The sequence below is a fragment of the Saccoglossus kowalevskii genome, chromosome 22, assembly GCF_978046115.1.
Source record: "Saccoglossus kowalevskii chromosome 22, keSacKowa6.1, whole genome shotgun sequence".
Classification (NCBI taxonomy): Eukaryota; Metazoa; Hemichordata; class Enteropneusta; family Harrimaniidae; genus Saccoglossus; species Saccoglossus kowalevskii.
In genome coordinates, this window is record NC_140662.1 from 7660599 (window position 1) to 7687771 (window position 27173).

General features: G+C 35.2%; 1 protein-coding gene across 3 annotated transcripts in view; it reads left to right on the forward strand.

The window, feature by feature from the left end:
* Positions 1–1319: 1319 nt before the first annotated feature.
* LOC100378114 (D-serine dehydratase-like) overlaps positions 1320–27173 on the forward strand; it is an 83052-nt gene continuing 57198 nt past the window's right edge. For 2 of the 3 annotated variants that reach the window (XM_085495598.1, XM_085495601.1), the window contains exon 1: positions 22420–22998. In XM_085495598.1, coding sequence (XP_085351724.1) covers positions 22565–22998 — 434 coding nt within the window. In that variant the 5' untranslated portion in view covers positions 22420–22564. Of the gene's footprint in view, positions 1417–22419; positions 22999–27173 lie in introns of those variants that run through there. The other variant, XM_085495599.1, reaches the window with a different exon arrangement.

Genomic DNA, 27173 nt, shown 5'->3' on the forward strand with positions numbered 1-27173 from the left:
CAGCCATGTTTCATGTAAATAAATAATGTAATTTACAACAGAGGTTGTACATGAATACACCCATGTCATATGGGACTGGTATCGAACATAACACAAGGATGGGATTAAACATGGCAACAAAATACCATGCATTTATTGTTCATTTGAAAGGATTACTATTTTATTCGTTATCATTCATTTTGATAAAAATTCATTTCTGACATAATGAGTATATTAGTTTTAGTATTCCATATAAATAAACAATTGGTTTTACACACACGTTGTCCATTAATACATATATACCACATGGGACTCATATCAACACGACACATTGTTGAGACCACCAGCATCACATTTTAACTAATATAAAATATTTATTAATTGACTGTACTGTAATTTCAGTCACATAATGATGGTTCAGTCAGGTATGACAAAGTAGCAAAAAGCAAATATAATAATTTTATTGTTGATGTTTCGTAAGCACTGGTCCGATTGATAAACATATAATATTGTCATCTTTAGTGATGTACGTTCAGGCTTTACTCAATACTATAATAAAGGAATCAATTATTCGCTGTTTTTCGTTAAATCTGCTAAATTGAGTCCACATGAACAGGTACAAAAACAATAGAACTCGTTGTTTCTCTGCCAAGTTGTGAACTTAAAAACCCAGTGAAATTACTCAATCAGTTAAAATAAATAGTTTTACAGTATATTTGCAAGAGAGAAACAAACATATATTTGGTACGGACAAAAGGGACCACTAAACTTATAAAAATACAAACTTTCAGTTCTTAACTTCTATTTCTTACTCCAGTAATCCCTGAGGTATATATTTTAGTTTCATGCTAATAAAACACTAACAGTACAAAGACAAAATGTTGAAGTTGCAGAATATTAATTGGAAGCTTGTCAATTTGAAAATTATTTTATCGAAATGAATGATTATGAATATAATAGTAAATCTTTCAAACAAACAAAGAATACTTGGTCTTTTGTTGCCATGTTCCATCCCATTGGGCGCTCAGCGTGTGCTAACTGTTCTTGAACACTCCGATAGCTTTTTTACACCCTCTGATGATCATACAATTTAAGGTTAGGGTTAGAGTTATGGTTTCGTTTCCTTTTCTGGAAAAGATTAAGCCTCATGATACATGTAATATAATCGACTTGCACACGAGTCAATTCAAACAGGTGGCATATGCTGGCATGCTGGGCACTAATTATATAACACATGCTGAAATCTATTGTTGTGTATGCTAATAACCCATGTCAATTGCATACACATTAGTGTCATAGATGTCTATTTCCAATCTTGAAAATAAACGTTGTTATGAGTGTGTTTTAGTAGCAGTTGTCTGATTCATACCTTTGGGAATTATTAGGATTTGTTGTCAAGATGAAACGCTTTGAACTGATAAGAAATTCATATCAACGGTAAGAATTCTTGATTGTATTACTAAACTATTATAGATGAATGTATCATAGTATTTTAAGTCTAGCAACACGTGATAGGGGTGGATACAGTGGATATAATTTTTGAAGTGAGTACCATCGTCATCAATAATTACAACATATTTTTTATACCGATACTGTTGATCTATGTTACTAATATGAGATTACTCTGGACAATTTCGATATGTGTTTTAAAAGCAATCTACGATAGATTTAAGCCGGCCTAAAGCTATTTAAATTTCAAGTACTCTTGAGTCGTACTCTAATGTAATGTTGTAAGGTGATATGGAAATGAACATTTTATTCAAAGATGCTAATATGGATATACATATAATATACATATAATTTTTTTTTTACCTTGCCTGAATAATATATGTACCGGTAGATGATAGGAAATTTTGTCATTCTGTTTGTTATTGCTCTTGTTATCCTCTCTGGCCTAAACATTTTCTTGCAGCTATCGTAAAAACAATTTTTTTTTAACAAAATAAATTATTTTGTGTATTCTTTTAATTTGTGGTATTCGAAAAAAGGATTAATTTGTGTTCTTTTAATTCATGCTCAAATTTGTTATTAAACACAGCATGGAAATTATTATTATCGAGCAAATTTAAAAAAAAATGCAAAACTTGTCTACATGTTACATCTCCAGTGATCACAATCAGAGATCGCAACACTTCATACCAGTGACAATTTCAACAAAATGTGAATTTCAATCTGTTTTACTGCTGTCATAAACATAAACAAATCTCTCAGTTGCATAATTTTGAATTTCAGATTGCATATACATGTATTAAAATTAATCGAACAAGGAACTTGCCTTATATATTTGGGGGGGGGGGTACCTAGGTCACTTGGGCATATTAATTTGAATATATGTATCAGTGTTATTTTTTGGAAGATTTGCATACTTTCCCCTTCTACAAAGCTCCATCGAAAAAATATTGTGGTTGTGTGCATGAAATCTTACTGATCAAATCATGGCAAATGTCTGTCTGTATCTATTTTTATCTGAAAAAAATTCTATTAATTCATGCAAAAAATAAACATAATTTCATAGAGATTACCATGCATAGTGGCACCATCATTTTGTACCAAAAACACCCACATCACTTGGTAACCTTGAACCACAAAGTAAGTTTAACCACATGATAAGTGAAATTCACCCAAGCCACTTCATACCACTGGTATACTTTATACCATATGTGCACTGTAGTAAATATTCAAGATAAGGGGGTATATCTTTTCATTTAACAATGCCGTTAGCAATACAGCACACTAATGTGTATGACTTAATAATCATTATAATGATTGAATAACTGTAAAACATGTTGAAAAAGCGGCATGCAATTTTAGCGAATTGTGGTAAAATGACGTAATAGCGAAGTGTAAATTTAGCAAATCTCTCTTGTCATTGTCATTTCTTTGTTCGGTGGCCATTTTGAATTGATAATAAAGTCATTATCGACATCTTGAGTTAGCGAATCAGTTCTCTCGCTAAATTCGCGAAAAAGACATGCTCGCGAAAAAGACATGTTTTACAGTATACTAGAATTAGACAGTGAATGGATAACCTATGCCATTGCTGACAGTCGTTTTAATTGTTGTTATCCTGGTATGTATTGTTGGTGCGGGATATAGTTGTTACCAGCGTCCATCTATACAATGTCATATCAGAAACACTTTTGAAATAAAAACATTCATTCAGTGTTATATTGAAGACACTAGATCTGATCAACATATTTAATGACTATAAAATTCATTTTTTATTTAAGATTCATTATTATGTAATGCAATTACAAAATCATTTTTTGCTGAAAGTAATGAGTGAAAAGTAATAGATCGTTATATATATAGTCATGTGACTTCATTAAAAATGCACGAATACCATATCTGGAACACATGCAACCAATGCTTTATTGAGTAAGGCTGTTTTGACTGAAATTCTTTTGAATATGTTATAAAATGTTATTGCTGCCAACCAATGAAACCTATTCTTATAGATGTAATACTGTGGAATACTTTATTTTCGCTGGAATTGATTTTCGCTGAAAAGGCTTTTTGGGCATTTTGTGTGGAATTTATTTTCACTGATTTTTGATGAGTTTAATGCGAAATATAGGAAACAAAGTATATTCACTGGATTTTATTTTCACGGAATCATCCCTTCAGTGAAAATAGCGAAAATAAATTCCAAGTGAAAATAAAGTATTCTACAGTAACTGATTTGTTAGTATTATATTATGATATATCTGTCATCATAATGCTTAAGTTGCAGCGTACCATAATTTCGTTGTATTGCACTGGATTTTAGATTGATGCCTAAATTATAATATTGATGGTGTTCACACTAACATTTTTGTCCCAGGTTAGGATTCTCAAAAGTGTAATGTGGTTCTATTCCTACACAAAAAGTATTGCTTACACAAGCCAGACTTAAAATATCCTAATACATACAACAATAACTTGTAACTGTTAACTCATGTATACCCGCATATTTTACTGAGACTCTTCCATCTGTGTATTTCGACTCAAATAGTCTGAGCACCGATATATTGGGTGCCCTGAATTGCAATAATTTGTAAATGATATGATTGTGAATATATTTTTTTACCCATCAGTCTATAACTATAACCTTTTCACCACCAGACATTCTCACCCAAATTTGTCTGCACTTTTTTCTTACTCAGTATATTCTTCAATATTTCTGGAAATGAACCATAATTTTTGAAGCCAACAGACAAAATTTGAGTCAATCTTAAGTTTTATCTCAAAAAAATTGTTTATTTTTGTCCCAATCTTCTGAAGGAAAGTGCAGACTATAAACGGGCCTATTTTGTAAATTAGTGATGAAAAGAAAGAACTGGTGGTGAAACTGATAATACCTCATCCTACTCTAAGTTGAGGTAATCAGTTCCAATTCAGAATTATGTCTTAAAAATACCTAGAAATATTTGTTTACCTCATAGTGTGGATAGAGAGTACTAATTAAGTATGAACCCTGTTCATTAATGTACAGGTGGCAGTGTTTTCTCCATATTGTCATTATATTGTTATGTATAAAAATAAGCTAAAATTTATTGAACCATACCATAAATACTATTGCCATCTAGGTGTTAATCATTAAGTTTGGGACAGCTTAGTTCATCTTGGATTGCAAGTCGAGATTTGGACAGTTACATGGAACCCTGTTCCATGTACACTACCCTCTGATATGATGCAATCCTGGCAATGAATATTACCCATGAAGCATTGTGAATGGATCAAATTTACACTGATAATTTTGTGTTCATTTTTAATTGAAGCTTAATTGTTTTACACTTGTTTTTTACCAACAAAAAACAACCAATTCTTGTTACATTAAAACATGGGAATACCAACCATTATTTACATAAAATAAAGCCTTTCAATCTTGTCTGAAGACTAAATTAGAATAATGTGGTAGCAGTCATACAATCACAGTATGCAAGCTAAAATTCGAACATGTAATCATGCACCCTCAGACGTGATGCAAATTAAGTGACAGTTACAATCATGGCAAAATCATGCGATTATTTTGATCGACTCACAAAGAAGGTTGCACACCAGAAGTGCCATGCACAACTATAGACACAGCAATACAATATGAAATGTAGACATAATTTATTCATCTTCTTCTGGCTTTAAACTGAAATTGCTTAAAATTTAAGATGTAAGGTTAACACAGCTATATCGCACCAGATATATTTTTATATGATTGTGCAATTATTATAAAAAACTAAAACTATTGAGGCTGCAATCCACTGTATATATTTTAATTGCAAACCAATTTTCTGAATTCAGTAACATTCTGTAAATTTTAAAATCTGATAGTTTATGGATAGCTTAAGGATAGCTTATGGGTAGCTTAAGGATAGCTTATGGATAGCTTATGGATATTTTATGGATAACTTAAGGATAGCTTATGGATAGCTTATGGATATCTTAAGGATAGCTTATGGATATCTTAAGGATAGCTTAAGGATAGCTTAAGGATAGCTTATGGATAGCTTAAAGACAGCTACAGCTTATGGATAGCTTATGGATAGCTTAAGGATAGCTTAAGGATAACTTGTGGATAGCTTATGGATAGCTTAAGGATAGTTTATGGATATCTTAAGGATAGCTTAAGGATAGCTTATGGATAGCTTAAAGACAGCTACAGCTTATGGATAGTTTATGGATAGCTTAAGGATAGCTTATAGATAGCTTATGGATATCTTAAGGATAGCTTATGGATATCTTAGAGACAGCTACAGCTTATGGATAGTTTATGGATAGCTTAAGAATAGCTTATGGATAGTTTATGGATAGCTTATGGATAGCTTATGGATAGCTTAAAGACAGCTACAGCTTATGGATAGTTTATGGATAGCTTAAGGATAGCTTATGGATAGTTTATGGATAGCTTATGGATAGCTTATGGATAGCTTAAAGACAGCTACAGCTTATGGATAGTTTATGGATAGCTTAAGGATAGCTTATGGATAGTTTATGGATAGCTTAAGGATAGCTTAAGGATAGCTTATGGATAGCTTAAAGACAGCTACAGCTTATGGATAGCTTATGGATAGCTTAAGGATAGCTTATGGATAGCTTAAAGACAGCTACAGCTTATGGATAGCTTACGGATAGTTTATGGATAGCTTATGGATAGCTTAAGGATAGTTCATGGATAGCTTATGGATAGCTTATGGATAGCTTATGGATAGCTTAAGGATAGCTTATGGATAGCTTATGGATAGCTTATTGATAGCTTATGGATAGCTTGTGGATAGCTTATGGATAGTTCATGGATAGCTTATGGATAGCTTATGGATAGCTTATGGATAGCTTAAGGATAGCTTATATACAGCTTATGGATAGCTTAAGGATAGCTTATGGATAGCTTATGGATAGCTTATTGATAGCTTATGGATAGCTTGTGGATAGCTTATGAATAGTTTATGGATAGCTTATGGATAGCTTATGGATAGCTTATGGATAGCTTAAGGATAGCTTAAGGATAGCTTATGGATAGCTTATGGATAGCTTATGGATAGTTTATGGATAGCTTATTGACAGCTTATGGATAGCTTATGGATAGCTTATGGATAGCTTGTGGATAGCTTGTGGATAGCTTATGGATAGCTTATGGATAGCTTATGGATAGCTTATGGATAGCTTGTGGATAGCTTATTGATAGCTTATGGATAGCTTATGGATAGCTTATGGATAGATTATGGATAGCTTGTGGATAGCTTGTGGATAGCTTATGGATAGCTTATGGATAGCTTATGGATAGCTTATGGATAGCTTATGGATAGCTTATGGATAGCTTATGGATAGCTTGTGGATAGCTTGTGGATAGCTTATGGATAGCTTATGGATAGCTTATGGATAGCTTATGGATAGTTTATGGATAGTTTATGGATAGCTTATTGATAGCTTATGGATAGCTTATGGATAGCTTGTGGATAGCTTGTGGATAGCATGTGGATAGCTTATGGATAGTTTATGGATAGCTTATGGATAGCTTATGGATAGCTTATGGATAGCTTGTGGATAGCTTATGGATAGCTTATGGATAGTTTATGGATAGCTTATGGATAGCTTATGGATAGCTTATGGATAGCTTATGGATAGTTTATGGATAGCTTATGGATAGCTTATTGATAGCTTATGGATAGCTTGTGGATAGCTTATGGATAGCTTATGGATAGCTTATGGATAGCTTGTGGATAGCTTGTGGATAGCTTAAGGATAGCTTATGGATAGTTTATGGATAGCTTATGGATAGTTTATGGATAGCTTAAGGATAGCTTATTGATAGCTTATGGATAGCTTATGGATAGCTTGTGGATAGCTTATGGATAGTTTATGGATAGCTTATGGATAGCTTATTGATAGCTTATGGATAGCTTATGGATAGCTTAAAGACAGCTTATGGATAGCTTATGGATAGCTTATGGATAGCTTATGGATAGCTTATGGATAGCTTAAAGACAGCTACAGCTTATGGATAGCTTATGGATAGCTTAAGGACAGCTTATGGATAGCTTATGGATAGCTTATGGATAGCTTAAGGACAGCTTATGGATAGCTTATGGATAGCTTATGGATAGCTTATGGATAGCTTATGGATAGCTTGTGGATAGCTTAAGGATAGTTTATGGACAGCTTAAGGATAGCTTATGGATAGCTTGTGGATAGCTTAAGGGTAGCTTAAGGACAGCTTATGGATAGCTTATGGATAGTTTATGGACAGCTTAAGGATAGCTTATGGATAGCTTAAGGATAGCTTATGGATAGCTTAAGGATAGCTTATGGATAGCTTGTGGATAGCTTAAAGATTGCTTAAGGATAGCTTATGGATAGCTTATGGATAGTTTATGGATAGCTTGTGGATAGCTTAAGGATAGCTTAAGGATAGCTTATGGATAGCTTGTGGATAGCTTAAGGATAGCTTAAGGATAGCTTATGGATAGTTTATGGATAGCTTATGGATAGTTTATGGATAGTTTATGGATAGCTTAAGGATAGCTTAAGGACAGCTTAAGGATAGCTTATGGATAGTTTATGGACAGCTTATGGATAGCTTAAGGATAGCTTATGGATAGCTTATGGATAGCTTAAGGATAGCTTGTGGATAGCTTAAGGATAGCTTAAGGATAGCTTATGGATAGTTTATGGATAGCTTATGGATAGTTTATGGACAGCTTATGGATAGCTTAAGGATAGCTTAAGGATAGCTTAAGGATAGCTTATGGATAGCTTGTGGATAGCTTAAGGATAGCTTATGGATAGCTTATGGATAGTTTATGGATAGCTTATGGATAGCTTATGGATAGCTTAAGGATAGCTTATGGATAGCTCAAGAATAGCTTATGGACAGCTTATGGATAGCTTATGGATAGCTTATGGATAGCTTAAGGATAGTTTAAGGATAGCTTAAGGATAGCTTATGGATAGTTTATGGATAGCTTAAGGATAGCTTATGGATAGCTCAAGAATAGCTTATGGACAGCTTATGGATAGCTTATGGATAGCTTATGGATAGCTTAAGGATAGCTTAAGGATAGCTTAAGGATAGCTTATGGATAGCTTGTGGATAGCTTAAGGATAGCTTAAGGATAGCTTATGGATAGTTTATGGATAGCTTATGGATAGCTTATGGATAGCTTATGGATAGCTTATGGATAGCTTATGGATAGCTTATGGATAGCTTATGGATAGCTTATGGATAGTTTATGGATAGCTTATGGATAGCTTATGGATAGCTTATGGATAGCTTATGGATAGCTTATGGATAGCTTAAGGATAGCTTATGGATAGCTTAAGAATAGCTTATGGACAGCTTATGGATAGCTTATGGATAGCTTAAAGACAGCTTATGGATAGCTTATGGATAGTTTATGGATAGCTTATGGATAGCTTAAGAATAGCTTAAAAATAGCTTATGGATAGCTTGTGGATAGCTTAAGGATAGCTTATGGATAGCTTAAGGATAGCTTAAGGATAGCTTAAAGATAGCTACAGCTTATGGATAGCTTAAGGATAGCTTAAAGACAGCTTATGGATAGCTTATGGATAGTTTATGGATAGCTTATGGATAGTTTATGGATAGCTTAAAGACAGCTACAGCTTATGGATAGTTCATGGATAGCTTATGGATAGTTTATGGATAGCTTATGGATAGTTCATGGATAGCTTATGGATAGCTTATGGATAGCTTATGGATAGTTCATGGATAGCTTATGGATAGCTTATGGATAGCGTATGGATAGTTCATGGATAGCTTATGGATAGCTTATGGATAGCTTAAGGATAGCTTAAGGATAGCTTAAAGACAGCTTATGGATAGCTTAAAGACAGTTTATGGATAGCTTATGGATAGCTTATGGATAGTTTATGGATAGCTTAAAGACAGCTACAGCTTATGGATAGCTTATGGATAGTTTATGGATAGCTTATGGATAGCTTATGGATAGTTTATGGATAGCTTATGGATAGCTTATGGATAGCTTATGGATAGCTTATGGATAGTTCATGGATAGTTTATGGATAGCTTATGGATAGTTTATGGATAGCTTAGGGATAGCTTATTGATAGCTTATGGATAGCTTATGGATAGCTTGTGGATAGCTTATGGATAGTTTATGGATAGCTTATGGATAGCTTAAAGACAGCTTATGGATAGCTTATGGATAGCTTATGGATAGCTTATGGATAGCTTATGGATAGCTTATGGATAGCTTATGGATAGCTTAAAGACAGCTACAGCTTATGGATAGCTTATGGATAGCTTATGGATAGCTTATTGATAGCTTATGGATAGCTTATGGATAGCTTAAAGACAGCTTATGGATAGCTCAAGAATAGCTTATGGACAGCTTATGGATAGCTTATGGATAGCTTATGGATAGCTTAAGGATAGCTTAAGGATAGCTTAAGGATAGCTTATGGATAGCTTGTGGATAGCTTAAGGATAGCTTAAGGATAGCTTATGGATAGTTTATGGATAGCTTATGGATAGCTTATGGATAGCTTATGGATAGCTTATGGATAGCTTATGGATAGTTTATGGATAGCTTATGGATAGCTTATGGATAGCTTATGGATAGCTTATGGATAGCTTATGGATAGCTTAAGGATAGCTTATGGATAGCTTAAGAATAGCTTATGGACAGCTTATGGATAGCTTATGGATAGCTTAAAGACAGCTTATGGATAGCTTATGGATAGTTTATGGATAGCTTATGGATAGCTTAAGAATAGCTTAAAAATAGCTTATGGATAGCTTGTGGATAGCTTAAGGATAGCTTATGGATAGCTTAAGGATAGCTTAAGGATAGCTTAAAGATAGCTACAGCTTATGGATAGCTTAAGGATAGATTAAAGACAGCTTATGGATAGCTTATGGATAGTTTATGGATAGCTTATGGATAGTTTATGGATAGCTTAAAGACAGCTACAGCTTATGGATAGTTCATGGATAGCTTATGGATAGTTTATGGATAGCTTATGGATAGTTCATGGATAGCTTATGGATAGCTTATGGATAGCTTATGGATAGTTCATGGATAGCTTATGGATAGCTTATGGATAGCGTATGGATAGTTCATGGATAGCTTATGGATAGCTTATGGATAGCTTAAGGATAGCTTAAGGATAGCTTAAAGACAGCTTATGGATAACTTAAAGACAGTTTATGGATAGCTTATGGATAGCTTATGGATAGTTTATGGATAGCTTAAAGACAGCTACAGCTTATGGATAGCTTATGGATAGTTTATGGATAGCTTATGGATAGTTTATGGATAGCTTATGGATAGCTTATGGATAGCTTATGGATAGCTTATGGATAGTTCATGGATAGTTTATGGATAGCTTATGGATAGTTTATGGATAGCTTAAGGATAGCTTATTGATAGCTTATGGATAGCTTATGGATAGCTTGTGGATAGCTTATGGATAGTTTATGGATAGCTTATGGATAGCTTATGGATAGTTTATGGATAGCTTATGGATAGCTTATTGATAGCTTATGGATAGCTTATGGATAGCTTAAAGACAGCTTATGGATAGCTTATGGATAGCTTATGGATAGCTTATGGATAGCTTATGGATAGCTTATGGATAGCTTAAAGACAGCTACAGCTTATGGATAGCTTATGGATAGCTTAAGGACAGCTTATGGATAGCTTATGGATAGCTTATGGATAGCTTAAGGACAGCTTATGGATAGCTTATGGATAGCTTATGGATAGCTTATGGATAGCTTGTGGATAGCTTAAGGATAGTTTATGGACAGCTTAAGGATAGCTTATGGATAGCTTGTGGATAGCTTAAGGGTAGCTTAAGGACAGCTTATGGATAGCTTATGGATAGCTTATGGACAGCTTAAGGATAGCTTATGGATAGCTTAAGGATAGCTTATGGATAGCTTAAGGATAGCTTATGGATAGCTTGTGGATAGCTTAAAGATAGCTTAAGGATAGCTTATGGATAGCTTATGGATAGTTTATGGATAGCTTGTGGATAGCTTAAGGATAGCTTAAGGATAGCTTATGGATAGCTTGTGGATAGCTTAAGGATAGCTTAAGGATAGCTTATGGATAGTTTATGGATAGCTTATGGATAGTTTATGGATAGTTTATGGATAGCTTAAGGATAGCTTAAGGACAGCTTAAGGATAGCTTATGGATAGTTTATGGACAGCTTATGGATAGCTTAAGGATAGCTTATGGATAGCTTATGGATAGCTTAAGGATAGCTTGTGGATAGCTTAAGGATAGCTTAAGGATAGCTTATGGATAGTTTATGGATAGCTTATGGATAGTTTATGGACAGCTTATGGATAGCTTAAGGATAGCTTAAGGATAGCTTAAGGATAGCTTATGGATAGCTTGTGGATAGCTTAAGGATAGCTTATGGATAGCTTATGGATAGTTTATGGATAGCTTATGGATAGCTTATGGATAGCTTAAGGATAGCTTATGGATAGCTCAAGAATAGCTTATGGACAGCTTATGGATAGCTTATGGATAGCTTAAGGATAGTTTAAGGATAGCTTAAGGATAGCTTATGGATAGTTTATGGATAGCTTAAGGATAGCTTATGGATAGCTCAAGAATAGCTTATGGACAGCTTATGGATAGCTTATGGATAGCTTATGGATAGCTTAAGGATAGCTTAAGGATAGCTTATGGATAGCTTATGGATAGCTTATGGATAGCTTAAGGATAGTTTAAGGATAGCTTAAGGATAGCTTATGGATAGTTTATGGATAGCTTAAGGATAGCTTATGGATAGCTTATGGATAGCTTATGGATAGCTTATGGATAGCTTATGGATAGCTTATGGATAGTTTATGGATAGCTTATGGATAGCTTATGGATAGCTTATGGATAGCTTATGGATAGCTTATGGATAGCTTAAGGATAGCTTATGGATAGCTTAAGAATAGCTTATGAACAGCTTATGGATAGCTTATGGATAGCTTAAAGACAGCTTATGGATAGCTTATGGATAGTTTATGGATAGCTTATGGATAGCTTAAGAATAGCTTAAAAATAGCTTATGGATAGCTTGTGGATAGCTTAAGGATAGCTTATGGATAGCTTAAGGATAGCTTAAGGATAGCTTAAAGATAGCTACAGCTTATGGATAGCTTAAGGATAGCTTAAAGACAGCTTATGGATAGCTTATGGATAGTTTATGGATAGCTTATGGATAGTTTATGGATAGCTTAAAGACAGCTACAGCTTATGGATAGTTCATGGATAGCTTATGGATAGTTTATGGATAGCTTATGGATAGTTCATGGATAGCTTATGGATAGCTTATGGATAGTTCATGGATAGCTTATGGATAGCTTATGGATAGCGTATGGATAGTTCATGGATAGCTTATGGATAGCTTATGGATAGCTTAAGGATAGCTTAAGGATAGCTTAAAGACAGCTTATGGATAGCTTAACGACAGTTTATGGATAGCTTATGGATAGCTTATGGATAGTGTATGGATAGCTTAAAGACAGCTACAGCTTATGGATAGCTTATGGATAGTTTATGGATAGCTTATGGATAGTTTATGGATAGCTTATGGATAGCTTATGGATAGCTTATGGATAGCTTATGGATAGTTCATGGATAGCTTATGGATAGCTTATGGATAGTTCATGGATAGCTTATGGATAGTTCATGGATAGCTTATGGATAGCTTATGGATAGCTTATGGATAGTTTATGGATAGCTTATGGATAGTTTATGGATAATTCATGGATAGCTTATGGATAGCTTATGGATAGTTCATGGATAGCTTATGGATAGCTTATGGATAGCTTATGGATAGTTTATGGATAGCTTATGGATAGCTTGTGGATAGCTTATGGATAGTTTATGGATAGCTTATGGATAGCTTGTGGATAGCTTATGGATAGCTTAAGAATAGCTTATGGATAGTGTATGGATAGCTTAAGGATAGTTTATGGATAGTTTATGGATAGCTTAAGGATAGTTTAAGGATAGCTTAAGGATAGCTTAAGGATAGCTTAAGGATAGTTTATGGATAGCTTATGGATAGCTTGTGGATAGCTTAAGGATAGCTTATGGATAGCTTAAGGATAGCTTATGGATAGCTTATGGATAGTTCATGGATAGCTTATGGATAGTTCATGGATAGCTTATGGATAGCTTATGGATAGTTTATGGATAGCTTATGGATAGTTTATGGATAGTTCATGGATAGCTTATGGATAGCTTATGGATAGTTCATGGATAGCTTATGGATAGCTTATGGATAGCTTATGGATAGTTTATGGATAGCTTGTGGATAGCTTATGGATAGTTTATGGATAGCTTATGGATAGCTTGTGGATAGCTTATGGATAGCTTAAGAATAGCTTATGGATAGTGTATGGATAGCTTAAGGATAGTTTATGGATAGTTTATGGATAGCTTAAGGATAGTTTAAGGATAGCTTAAGGATAGCTTAAGGATAGCTTAAGGATAGTTTATGGATAGCTTATGGATAGCTTGTGGATAGCTTAAGGATAACTTATGGATAGCTTAAGGATAGCTTATGGATAGCTTATGGATAGCTTGTGGGCAGCTTATGGATAGCTTGTGGACAGCTTATGGACAGCTTATTGACAGCTTAAGCATAGATTAAGGATAGCTTATGGGTAGCTTATTGATAGCTTATGGATAGCTTATGGACAGCTTAAGGACAGCTTAAGAATAGCTTATGGATGGCTCAAGGACAGCTTATGGACAGCTTAAGGACAGCTTAAGATTAGCTTATGGATGGCTCAAGGATATCTTAAGGATAGCTTAAAGACAGCTTATGGATAGTTTATGGATAGCTTATGGATAGTTTATGGATAGCTTAAGGATATCTTAAGGATAGCTTAAAGACAGCTTATGGATAGCTTATGGATAGCTTATGGCAGCTTAAGCATAGATTAAGGATAGCTTATGGACAGCTTATGGATAGATTGTGGATAGCTTAAGGATAGCTTAAGGATAGCTTAAGGATAGCTTAAAGACAGCTTATGGATAGCTTATGGATAGCTTATGTACAGCTTAAGCATAGATTAAGGATAGCTTATGGACAGCTTATGGATAGATTGTGGATAGCTTATGGACAGCTTATGGATAGCTTATGGATAGCTTATGGATAGCTTAAGGATAGCTTATGGATAGCTTAAGAATAGCTTATGAACAGCTTATGGATAGCTTATGGATAGCTTAAAGACAGCTTATGGATAGCTTATGGATAGTTTATGGATAGCTTATGGATAACTTAAGAATAGCTTAAAAATAGCTTATGGATAGCTTGTGGATAGCTTAAGGATAGCTTATGGATAGCTTAAGGATAGCTTAAGGATAGCTTAAAGATAGCTACAGCTTATGGATAGCTTAAGGATAGCTTAAAGACAGCTTATGGATAGCTTATGGATAGTTTATGGATAGCTTATGGATAGTTTATGGATAGCTTAAAGACAGCTACAGCTTATGGATAGTTCATGGATAGCTTATGGATAGTTTATGGATAGCTTATGGATAGTTCATGGATAGCTTATGGATTGCTTATGGATAGCTTATGGATAGTTCATGGATAGCTTATGGATAGCTTATGGATAGCGTATGGATAGTTCATGGATAGCTTATGGATAGCTTATGGATAGCTTAAGGATAGCTTAAGGATAGCTTAAAGACAGCTTATGGATAGCTTAAAGACAGTTTATGGATAGCTTATGGATAGCTTATGGATAGTGTATGGATAGCTTAAAGACAGCTACAGCTTATGGATAGCTTATGGATAGTTTATGGATAGCTTATGGATAGTTTATGGATAGCTTATGGATAGCTTATGGATAGCTTATGGATAGCTTATGGATAGTTCATGGATAGTTTATGGATAGCTTATGGATAGTTTATGGATAGCTTAAGGATAGCTTATTGATAGCTTATGGATAGCTTATGGATAGCTTGTGGATAGCTTATGGATAGTTTATGGATAGCTTATGGATAGCTTATGGATAGTTTATGGATAGCTTATGGATAGCTTATTGATAGCTTATGGATAGCTTATGGATAGCTTAAAGACAGCTTATGGATAGCTTATGGATAGCTTATGGATAGCTTATGGATAGCTTATGGATAGCTTATGGATAGCTTAAAGACAGCTACAGCTTATGGATAGCTTATGGATAGCTTAAGGACAGCTTATGGATAGCTTATGGATAGCTTATGGATAGCTTAAGGACAGCTTATGGATAGCTTATGGATAGCTTATGGATAGCTTATGGATAGCTTATGGATAGCTTGTGGATAGCTTAAGGATAGTTTATGGACAGCTTAAGGATAGCTTATGGATAGCTTGTGGATAGCTTAAGGGTAGCTTAAGGACAGCTTATGGATAGCTTATGGATAGCTTATGGACAGCTTATGGATAGCTTAAGGATAGCTTAAGGATAGCTTATGGATAGCTTAAGGATAGCTTATGGATAGCTTGTGGATAGCTTAAAGATAGCTTAAGGATAGCTTATGGATAGCTTATGGATAGTTTATGGATAGCTTGTGGATAGCTTAAGGATAGCTTAAGGATAGCTTATGGATAGCTTGTGGATAGCTTAAGGATAGCTTAAGGATAGCTTATGGATAGTTTATGGATAGCTTATGGATAGTTTATGGATAGTTTATGGATAGCTTAAGGATAGCTTAAGGACAGCTTAAGGATAGCTTATGGATAGTTTATGGACAGCTTATGGATAGCTTAAGGATAGCTTATGGATAGCTTATGGATAGCTTAAGGATAGCTTGTGGATAGCTTAAGGATAGCTTAAGGATAGCTTATGGATAGTTTATGGATAGCTTATGGATAGTTTATGGACAGCTTATGGATAGCTTAAGGATAGCTTATGGATAGCTTATGGATAGTGTATGGATAGCTTAAAGACACCTACAGCTTATGGATAGCTTATGGATAGTTTATGGATAGCTTATGGATAGTTTATGGATAGCTTATGGATAGCTTATGGATAGCTTATGGATAGCTTATGGATAGTTCATGGATAGCTTATGGATAGCTTATGGATAGTTCATGGATAGCTTATGGATAGTTCATGGATAGCTTATGGATAGCTTATGGATAGCTTATGGATAGTTTATGGATAGCTTATGGATAGTTTATGGATAATTCATGGATAGCTTATGGATAGCTTATGGATAGTTCATGGATAGCTTATGGATAGCTTATGGATAGCTTATGGATAGTTTATGGATAGCTTATGGATAGCTTGTGGATAGCTTATGGATAGTTTATGGATAGCTTATGGATAGCTTGTGGATAGCTTATGGATAGCTTAAGAATAGCTTATGGATAGTGTATGGATAGCTTAAGGATAGTTTATGGATAGTTTATGGATAGCTTAAGGATAGTTTAAGGATAGCTTAAGGATAGCTTAAGGATAGCTTAAGGATAGTTTATGGATAGCTTATGGATAGCTTGTGGATAGCTTAAGGATAGCTTATGGATAGCTTAAGTATAGCTTATGGATAGCTTATGGATAGTTCATGGATAGCTTATGGATAGTTCATGGATAGCTTATGGATAGATTATGGATAGTTTATGGATAGCTTATGGATAGTTTATGGATAGTTCATGGATAGCTTATGGATAGCTTATGGATAGTTCATGGATAGCTTATGGATAGCTTATGGATAGCTTATGGATAGTTTATGGATAGCTTGTGGATAGCTTATGGATAGTTTATGGATAGCTTATGGATAGCTTGTGGATAGCTTATGGATAGCTTAAGAATAGCTTATGGATAGTGTATGGATAGCTTAAGGATAGTTTATGGATAGTTTATGGATAGCTTAAGGATAGTTTAAGGATAGCTTAAGGATAGCTTAAGGATAGCTTAAGGATAGTTTATGGATAGCTTATGGATAGCTTGTGGATAGCTTAAGGATAGCTTATGGATAGCTTAAGGATAGCTTATGGATAGCTTATGGATAGCTTGTGGGCAGCTTATGGATAGCTTGTGGACAGCTTATGGACAGCTTATTGACAGCTTAAGCATAGATTAAGGATAGCTTATGGGTAGCTTATTGATAGCTTATGGATAGCTTATGGACAGCTTAAGGACAGCTTAAGAATAGCTTATGGATGGCTCAAGGACAGCTTATGGACAGCTTAAGGACAGCTTAAGATTAGCTTATGGATGGCTCAAGGATATCTTAAGGATAGCTTAAAGACAGCTTATGGATAGTTTATGGATAGCTTATGGATAGTTTATGGATAGCTTAAGGATATCTTAAGGATAGCTTAAAGACAGCTTATGGATAGCTTATGGATAGCTTATGGCAGCTTAAGCATAGATTAAGGATAGCTTATGGACAGCTTATGGATAGATTGTGGATAGCTTAAGGATAGCTTAAGGATAGCTTAAGGATAGCTTAAAGACAGCTTATGGATAGCTTATGGATAGCTTATGTACAGCTTAAGCATAGATTAAGGATAGCTTATGGACAGCTTATGGATAGATTGTGGATAGCTTATGGACAGCTTATGGATAGATTGTGGTCTGCTTAAGGATAGTTTATGGACAGCTTATTGACAGCTTAAGCATAGATTAAGGATAGCTTATGGATAGCTTATGGATAGATTGTGGATAGCTTAAGGATAGCTTAAGGATAGTTTATAGATAGCTTATGGATAGCTTATGGATAGATTGTGGACAGCTTATGGATAGATTGTGGGTAGCTTATGGACAGCTTATGGATAGATTGTGGATAGCTTAAGGATAGCTTAAGGATAGCTTAAGGATAGCTTAAAGACAGCTTATGGATAGCTTATGGATAGCTTATGTACAGCTTAAGCATAGATTAAGGATAGCTTATGGACAGCTTATGGATAGATTGTGGATAGCTTATGGACAGCTTATGGATAGATTGTGGTCTGCTTTAGGATAGCTTATGGACAGCTTCTTGACAGCTTAAGCATAGATTAAGGATAGCTTATGGATAGCTTATGGATAGATTGTGGATAGCTTATGAACAGCTTATGGATAGCTTATGGACAGCTTATTGACAGCTTATGGATAGATTATGGATAGCTTAAGGATAGTTTATGGACAGCTTATTGACAGCTTATGGGTAGATTAAGGATAGCTTATGGGTAGCTTATTGATAGCTTATGGATAGCTTAAGGACAGCTTATGGACAGCTTATTGACAGCTTAAGCATAGATTAAGGATAGCTTATGGGTAGCTTATTGATAGCTTATGGATAGCTTATGGACAGCTTAAGGACAGCTTAAGAATAGCTTATGGATGGCTCAAGGACAGCTTATGGACAGCTTAAGGACAGCTTAAGATTAGCTTATGGATGGCTCAAGGATATCTTAAGGATAGCTTAAAGACAGCTTATGGATAGTTTATGGATAGCTTATGGATAGTTTATGGATAGCTTAAGGATATCTTAAGGATAGCTTAAAGACAGCTTATGGATAGCTTATGGATAGCTTATGGCAGCTTAAGCATAGATTAAGGATAGCTTATGGACAGCTTATGGATAGATTGTGGATAGCTTAAGGATAGCTTAAGGATAGCTTAAGGATAGCTTAAAGACAGCTTATGGATAGCTTATGGATAGCTTATGTACAGCTTAAGCATAGATTAAGGATAGCTTATGGACAGCTTATGGATAGATTGTGGATAGCTTATGGACAGCTTATGGATAGATTGTGGTCTGCTTAAGGATAGTTTATGGACAGCTTATTGACAGCTTAAGCATAGATTAAGGATAGCTTATGGATAGCTTATGGATAGATTGTGGATAGCTTATGAACAGCTTATGGATAGCTTATGGACAGCTTATTGACAGCTTATGGATAGATTATGGATAGCTTAAGGATAGTTTATGGACAGCTTATTGACAGCTTATGGATAGATTATGGATAGCTTAAGGACAGCTTATGGACAGTTTAAGGAAAATGTCAACAGAGTATTGCTTCAGATATTCATATTACTGATTCTCCATTTACATTTTCAAATTTTTCTGTAACATATCGGCTCTATGGATACTGCAAAAGTAGCTGATTATAGGTGGTTCACTCTCAGATCTGTTCTTTTTGTGATATACCTTCTATGTTCTCTAATTTTAATGAATATTTAATTTACTTACTATATGCACTTATCAGACTTGAAAGTGTATTATCTGTAGTCCCAACCATATTTGAACAGCTAGTGGATAGTTAGTGGAAAACTTCTAGTTTGATTATGATTTTCATCAAGTCTGTTTTTGTGTCTTCAAATTGAATGCAGCTATTTTTAATATATAATTAACTATTCATCGTAATAAATCCTTATTTGCTTGTTTTAACATGTGCTTACTATGAGCATTCTTAGACACATAGATATTGTTTTACCCCGTCCTGTCTGTGATTTGTACTCAATGCACTCGTACATATAGTAATCGATTTACACACTGCGACGCTGTAACAGTTCTGACTGCAAATTCTATCACTGTAGTGCTTTGAAACAGAAATAAATGTTGTAATCTCTCGTATATAAACTAATTTCCTGTCAACTTGATCCTTTTATCTGTTGAACAGAGTGTTTATTTTAGATGTTGCCGATACTGTCGTTTTGTAGCTTATATTATCTTGTGTCAAATTGAATTTAAGCTTTGATGTGATTCTAGATGCGTGTATTGCTCTTACAACTTTTTAACTGACAACTATATGTATTTTGCTATATGCCACAAAAGTCTACTCTAACAAGGTCACTTTAGTTGAATTAATGTGCGGTACTGGTAACGTACCAATTAATCTGCTTTCCAGAAGGGGCCCTCTATGGTAGCTCTGAGAAATGTTTCATCATTTTTTTTTCAAATTTGTGCCTGGGGTCAAATTTAATATGCACAAATAAGAAATGCTTTACTGCACCATCACTTTCAAGTTTAAACAATTTCTATAGCCGGATCTAAAGGCCTTTTTTCATTTATTGATTGATTGATTGATTGATTGATTGATTGATTGATTTATTTATTTATTTATTTATTTATTTATTTATTTATTTATTTATTTATTTATTGCTGTCCTTTTATAACAGGAGCTCACAAATCAGCAAAGAATAAGAGTTTTTAATTTAGCATCAGTTATTTCTGTAACCTTATTTTTGTTTATGTTTATATTTTCATTTTTCAGTATAGTCCTTCTTGACTAACATGTAAAAATAACTTTTGCAAAAGTGGAATTTCATATATTGAAATATTTTAATTTCATTATATCTAATGTACTTTTAATCAGAAAACTATAAATTTCTAAAGACAAAATATATAACAAGGAAATTTAAGGTTCAAAAACACTTATAGTTTTGAAGCTTATCTTTCTACATTGAATACCAAACAAAGTTATAATAGCTGTATGGAACAAGTAATTAGTAATTGGGAAAAAAAGACATACCCGGCCAAAGACACCCTTAAAAAATAGAATTTGTAAACATGTTAGTTAAATGAGTTTGAAGATGAATTCGTTTTTACTACCTTGTCCTAGATATCATTTAGACAGACAAAAACAAAAAATCCTGTCAGATATTGCATTACCTGTTTGCTCTATTAGAAGCGCATACATTTTTGCATATTACAGAAATATTGTTCACAGTCAAAAAACATGTTCTATCTAAATTTGTCAGTATACAAATTAAAGTGATTTATGGTTTATATGTATTTCTATTGGATAATAGTGCAAATTCGATGGAGCCAATATGGTGAATACAATGATTGATTATTTATTAAAAATTCTCATGAAAAAAATTATTATTCTTCTATAAAATCTATTTTTTGATTTGTGAAATTATTTTTCTTCATCAACATAATATTCAGATTGCTGTGTTTGTTTATATTCATAAACCTTGTAAAATTTATCAAATTCAACTTTACTCTCCTTCTAGTTGCATGCTAGGAATATTAATACATTAATATGTGTAATATAATTCCTTCCAAGTGTATATGCATGACACTCAGGGATCTACTACCCCTTTAATTAATGGTATGGTCGGATTGTATACTGCTATATTGACACCCCTTGTATAATTAATGGTATGGTCCAATACCAAGAATTCAGTCCTGCATTGCAGTGATATTTAATAACAGTTTTATAACAGGAGTCGCGAACAGGAACTTGAAGTAGCATAATTAGTATGCAAATAACTGAGTACGTTTGAAGTGTGCTAATTCTTGTATAATTGTATAAGAGCTATTTTATTGGATGTGTTCCATTAATATTCACTAAAGTGTGCCCATGTTCCAACTTAATCGGAATTTATTGCTCTTAATTTTCTCTCTGGTTGCGTGCACATCATCTCAAAACAGGAACTATGTTTTATTTAATGTTGATTTTGAGAAAATAGCATCACTCTCATTAGTGCCATTGTATAGAAAGTTATTGCGTGACAGTTCTCAATTAGATACGATAGGAAATGTTCAAAGTATGCCTTATTTTCATTTCACTGATCATATATGCTAAAAATGACATATACTAATGATATATGTGTGTACTTGCCCTCTTCCGTATAAACTAACCGTGCCACGGTTACTCTTCATTACAAATTGGTAATTTCATTTTTTTTAATCAGCATAACCATATATTTACTGACCTGTTCTTATATTTGGTATAATTTCATTTTTGTAATAAAAAAAAAAACAGGTCAGGTGTTGAAACATACTACAAATAGAATATTCATATGCAGGTGTTCAGTTAGCGTGTCGGTATTTTGAAATTAACACTCGCATTAATTTGATATGATGATTACAGTGGCATGCATACGCACATGATGGCTTTAAAGGATACATGTAGAAATTATACGATGGCTGATTGGTTTCTGTGGTAACCAGTATTTAAATTACCCACTGTGTTGTTCTATTACTTCCAACTTAAAGAGGCATAACGTTATCAGACCACTTAGGTCTGACACCAGGTATACGTGTGTTGGTGTTGGAAAGCTAACTTGCGTGGGCACTATCAGAGGACATTTAAAGCTTGCTATGCGTGTTGGTGTTGCATATCTACACATTGTTCCACAGAGTAGAAACATATTCTGTGCCCGTCTGCCACAATGAGGAAATCGGTTTCATTTGATTTTTCTTTTGGTCGCAGGAAAATGGCGAGTAAACCATCCAAGAAATCGGGAGGAAAAGGAAGCAAGGGTGGCGTGAGTAAGTCCAATCCGACGACCCCCATTGCATCCAATGAGAAACAGGATAATATTGGCGTGCCCGCTCCTCAAGTGATTGAAGAAGTCAACAACATTGAAGACAACAGTAAGATTGATGTAAATGAAAACAAGAAGAAGGTACCGGTAGAGGAAATAGAAGTGAAGACAGATACAGCAGTCGGTGCCAGTTATATCGGGAAATCTGTCGAATCTTTGATGACACCTGCGTTGATCTTGGATAAAGAACGTCTAAAAAACAACGCATCTACAATGCTTGCGAAAGCACAGGAATATGGTGTACAACTGAGACCACATATGAAAACACACAAAACCATGTGAGTACTTCTTTTTTTATTTTTTAAATTGTATTTTTTTTGTTAATTTATTACAATTTTTTCTGTTGTTTTTTTTAATTCACATGTACTGGTATAGGTAGGGATGTTTTAGTTCAAAGTCTCTGATCTTTGCATGTTTTTGAACATTTAAATTGAAAACAACTTATTTATTTAATTTTTGTGGGAAAATGTCACAATATGTGCAAGTGTCTCTTACAAATAGTCACTCAATCGAATAATATACAGCTTATACAGTTGTCTGTAGACTAATATAAACTAGATTTTATCAGTATTAGAAACACTTAGATTAATTTAAAAATGGTGTCATTAAAGCATAAAGACTTTTATCGATGTTATCTTATATGACGTAATCTGTTGTGAACGCACAAAACAGCCATGATGTATAACCCATAGTGATGGCACAAACACAGCCCTGATATATCACATTGTCAAACCCATAGTGATGGCACAAACACAGCCGTGATATATCACATTGTCAAACCTATAGTGATAGCACAAACACAACCGTGATATATCACATTGTCAAACCCATAGTGATGGCACAAACAGCCGTGATATATCACATTGTCAAACCCATAGTGATGGCACAAACACAGCCGTGATATATAACATTGTCAAACCCATAGTGATGGCACAAACATGGCCATGATATATCACATTGTCAAACCCATAGTGATCTCACAAACATGGCCCTCATATATCACATTGTCAAACCTATAGTGATGGCACAAACACAGCCGTGATATATCACATTGTCAAACCCATAGTGATGGCACAAACACAGCCGTAATATATCACATTGTCAAACCCATAGTGATGGCACAAACACAGCAGTGATATATCACATTGTCAAACCCATAGTGATGGCACAAACACAGCCGTGATATATCACATTGTCAAACCCATAATGATGGCACAAACACAGCCGTGATATATCACATTGTCAAACCCATAGTGATGGCACAAACACAGCCGTGATATATCACATTGTCAAACCCATAGTGATGGCACAAACACAGCCGTGATATATCACATTGTCAAACCCATAGTGATGGCACAAACACAGCCGTGATATATCACATTGTCAAACCTATAGTGATGGCACAAACACAGCCGTGATATATCACATTGTCAAACCCATAGTGATGGCACAAACACAGCCGTGATATATCACATTGTCAAACCCATAGTGATGGCACAAACACAGCCGTGATATATCACATTGTCAAACCCATAGTGATGGCACAAACACAGCCGTGATATATAACATTGTCAAACCCATAGTGATGGCACAAACACAGCCGTGATATATCACATTGTCAAACCCATAGTGATGGCACAAACACAGCCGTGATATATCACATTGTCAAACCCATAATGATGGCACAAACACAGCCGTGATATATCACATTGTCAAACCTATAGTGATGGCACAAACACAGTCGTGATATATCACATTGTCAAACCCATAGTGATGGCATAAACACAGCCGTGATATATCACATTGTCAAACCCATAGTGATGGCACAAACACAGCCGTGATATATCACATTGTCAAACCCATAGTGATGGCACAAACACAGCCGTGATATATAACATTGTCAAACCCATAGTGATCTCACAAACATGGCCCTCATATATCACATTGTCAAACCTATAGTGATGGCACAAGCACAGCCGTGATATATCACATTGTCAAACCCATAGTGATGGCACAAACACAGCCGTGATATATCACATTGTCAAACCCATAGTGATGGCACAAACACAGCCGTGATATATCACATTGTCAAACCTATAGTGATGGCACAAACACAGCCGTGATATATCACATTGTCAAACCCATAGTGATGGCACAAACATGGCCATGATATATCACATTGTCAAACCCATAGTGATGGCACAAACACAGCCGTGATATATCACATTGTCAAACCCATAGTGATTGCACAAACACAGCCATGATATATCACATTGTCAAACCCATAGTGATGGCACAAACACAGCCGTGATATATCACATTGTCAAACCCATAGTGATGGCACAAACACAGCCGTGATATATCACATTGTCAAACCCATAGTGATGGCACAAACACAGCCGTGATATATCACATTGTCAAACCCATAGTGATGGCACAAACACAGCCGTGATATATCACATTGTCAAACCCATAGTGATGGCACAAACACAGCCGTGATATATCACATTGTCAAACCCATAGTGATGGCACAAACATGGCCATGATATATCACATTGTCAAACCCATAGTGATGGCACAAACACAGCCGTGATATATCACATTGTCAAACCCATAGTGATGGCACAAACACAGCCGTGATATATCACATTGTCAAACCCATAGTGATGACACAAACATAGCCATGATATATCACATTGTCAAACCCATAGTGATGGCACAAACACAGCCGTGATATATCACATTGTCAAATCCATAGTGATGGCACAAACATGGCCATGATATATCACATTGTCAAACCCATAGTGATGACACAAACATGGCCATGATATATCACATTGTCAAACCCATAGTGATGGCACAAACACAGCCGTGATATATCACAACTTCAAACCCATAGTGATGGCACAAACACAGCCGTGATATATCACATTGTCAAACCCATAGTGATGGCACAAACACAGCCATGATATATCACATTGTCAAACCCATAGTGATGGCACAAACACAGCCGTGATATATAACATTGCCAAACCCATAGTGATGGCACAAACACAGCCGTGATATATCACATTGTCAAACATATAGTGATGGCACAAACACAACCTTGAAATATCACATTGTCAAACCCATAGTGATGGCACAAACAGCCGTGATATATCACATTGTCAAACCCATAGTGATGGCACAAACACAGCCGTGATATATAACATTGTCAAACCCATAGTGATGGCACAAACATGGCCATGATATATCACATTGTCAAACCCATAGTGATCTCACAAACATGGCCCTCATATATCACATTGTCAAACCTATAGTGATGGCACAAACACAGCCGTGATATATCACATTGTCAAACCCATAGTGATGGCACAAACACAGCCGTTATATATCACATTGTCAAACCTATAGTGATAGCACAAACACAGCCGTGATATATCACATTGTCAAACCCATAGTGATGGCACAAACACAGCCGTGATATATCACATTGTCAAACCCATAGTGATGGCACAAACACAGCCGTGATATATCACATTGTCAAACCCATAGTGATGGCACAAACACAGCCGTGATATATAACATTGTCAAACCCATAGTGATCTCACAAACATGGCCCTCGTATATCACATTGTCAAACCTATAGTGATGGCACAAACACAGCCGTGATATATCACATTGTCAAACCCATAGTGATGGCACAAACACAGTCGTGATATATCACATTGTCAAACCCATAGTGATGGCACAAACACAGCAGTGATATATCACATTGTCAAACCCATAGTGATGGCACAAACACAGCCGTGATATATAACATTGTCAAACCCATAGTGATGGCACAAACACAGCAGTGATATATCACATTGTCAAACCCTTAGTGATGGCAGAAACACAGCCGTGATATATCACATTGTCAAACCCATAGTGATGGCACAAACACAGCCGTGATATATCACATTGTCAAACCTATAGTGATGGCACAAACAGCCGTGATATATCACATTGTCAAACCCATAGTGATGGCACAAACACAGCCGTGATATATAACATTGTCAAACCCATAGTGATGGCACAAACATGGCCATGATATATCACATTGTCAAACCCATAGTGATCTCACAAACATGGCCCTCATATATCACATTGTCAAACCTATAGTGATGGCACAAACACAGCCGTGATATATCACATTGTCAAACCCATAGTGATGGCACAAACACAGCCGTTATATATCACATTGTCAAACCTATAGTGATAGCACAAACACAGCCGTGATATATCACATTGTCAAACCCATAGTGATGGCACAAACACAGCCGTGATATATCACATTGTCAAACCCATAGTGATGGCACAAACACAGCCGTGATATATCACATTGTCAAACCCATAGTGATGGCACAAACACAGCCGTGATATATAACATTGTCAAACCCATAGTGATCTC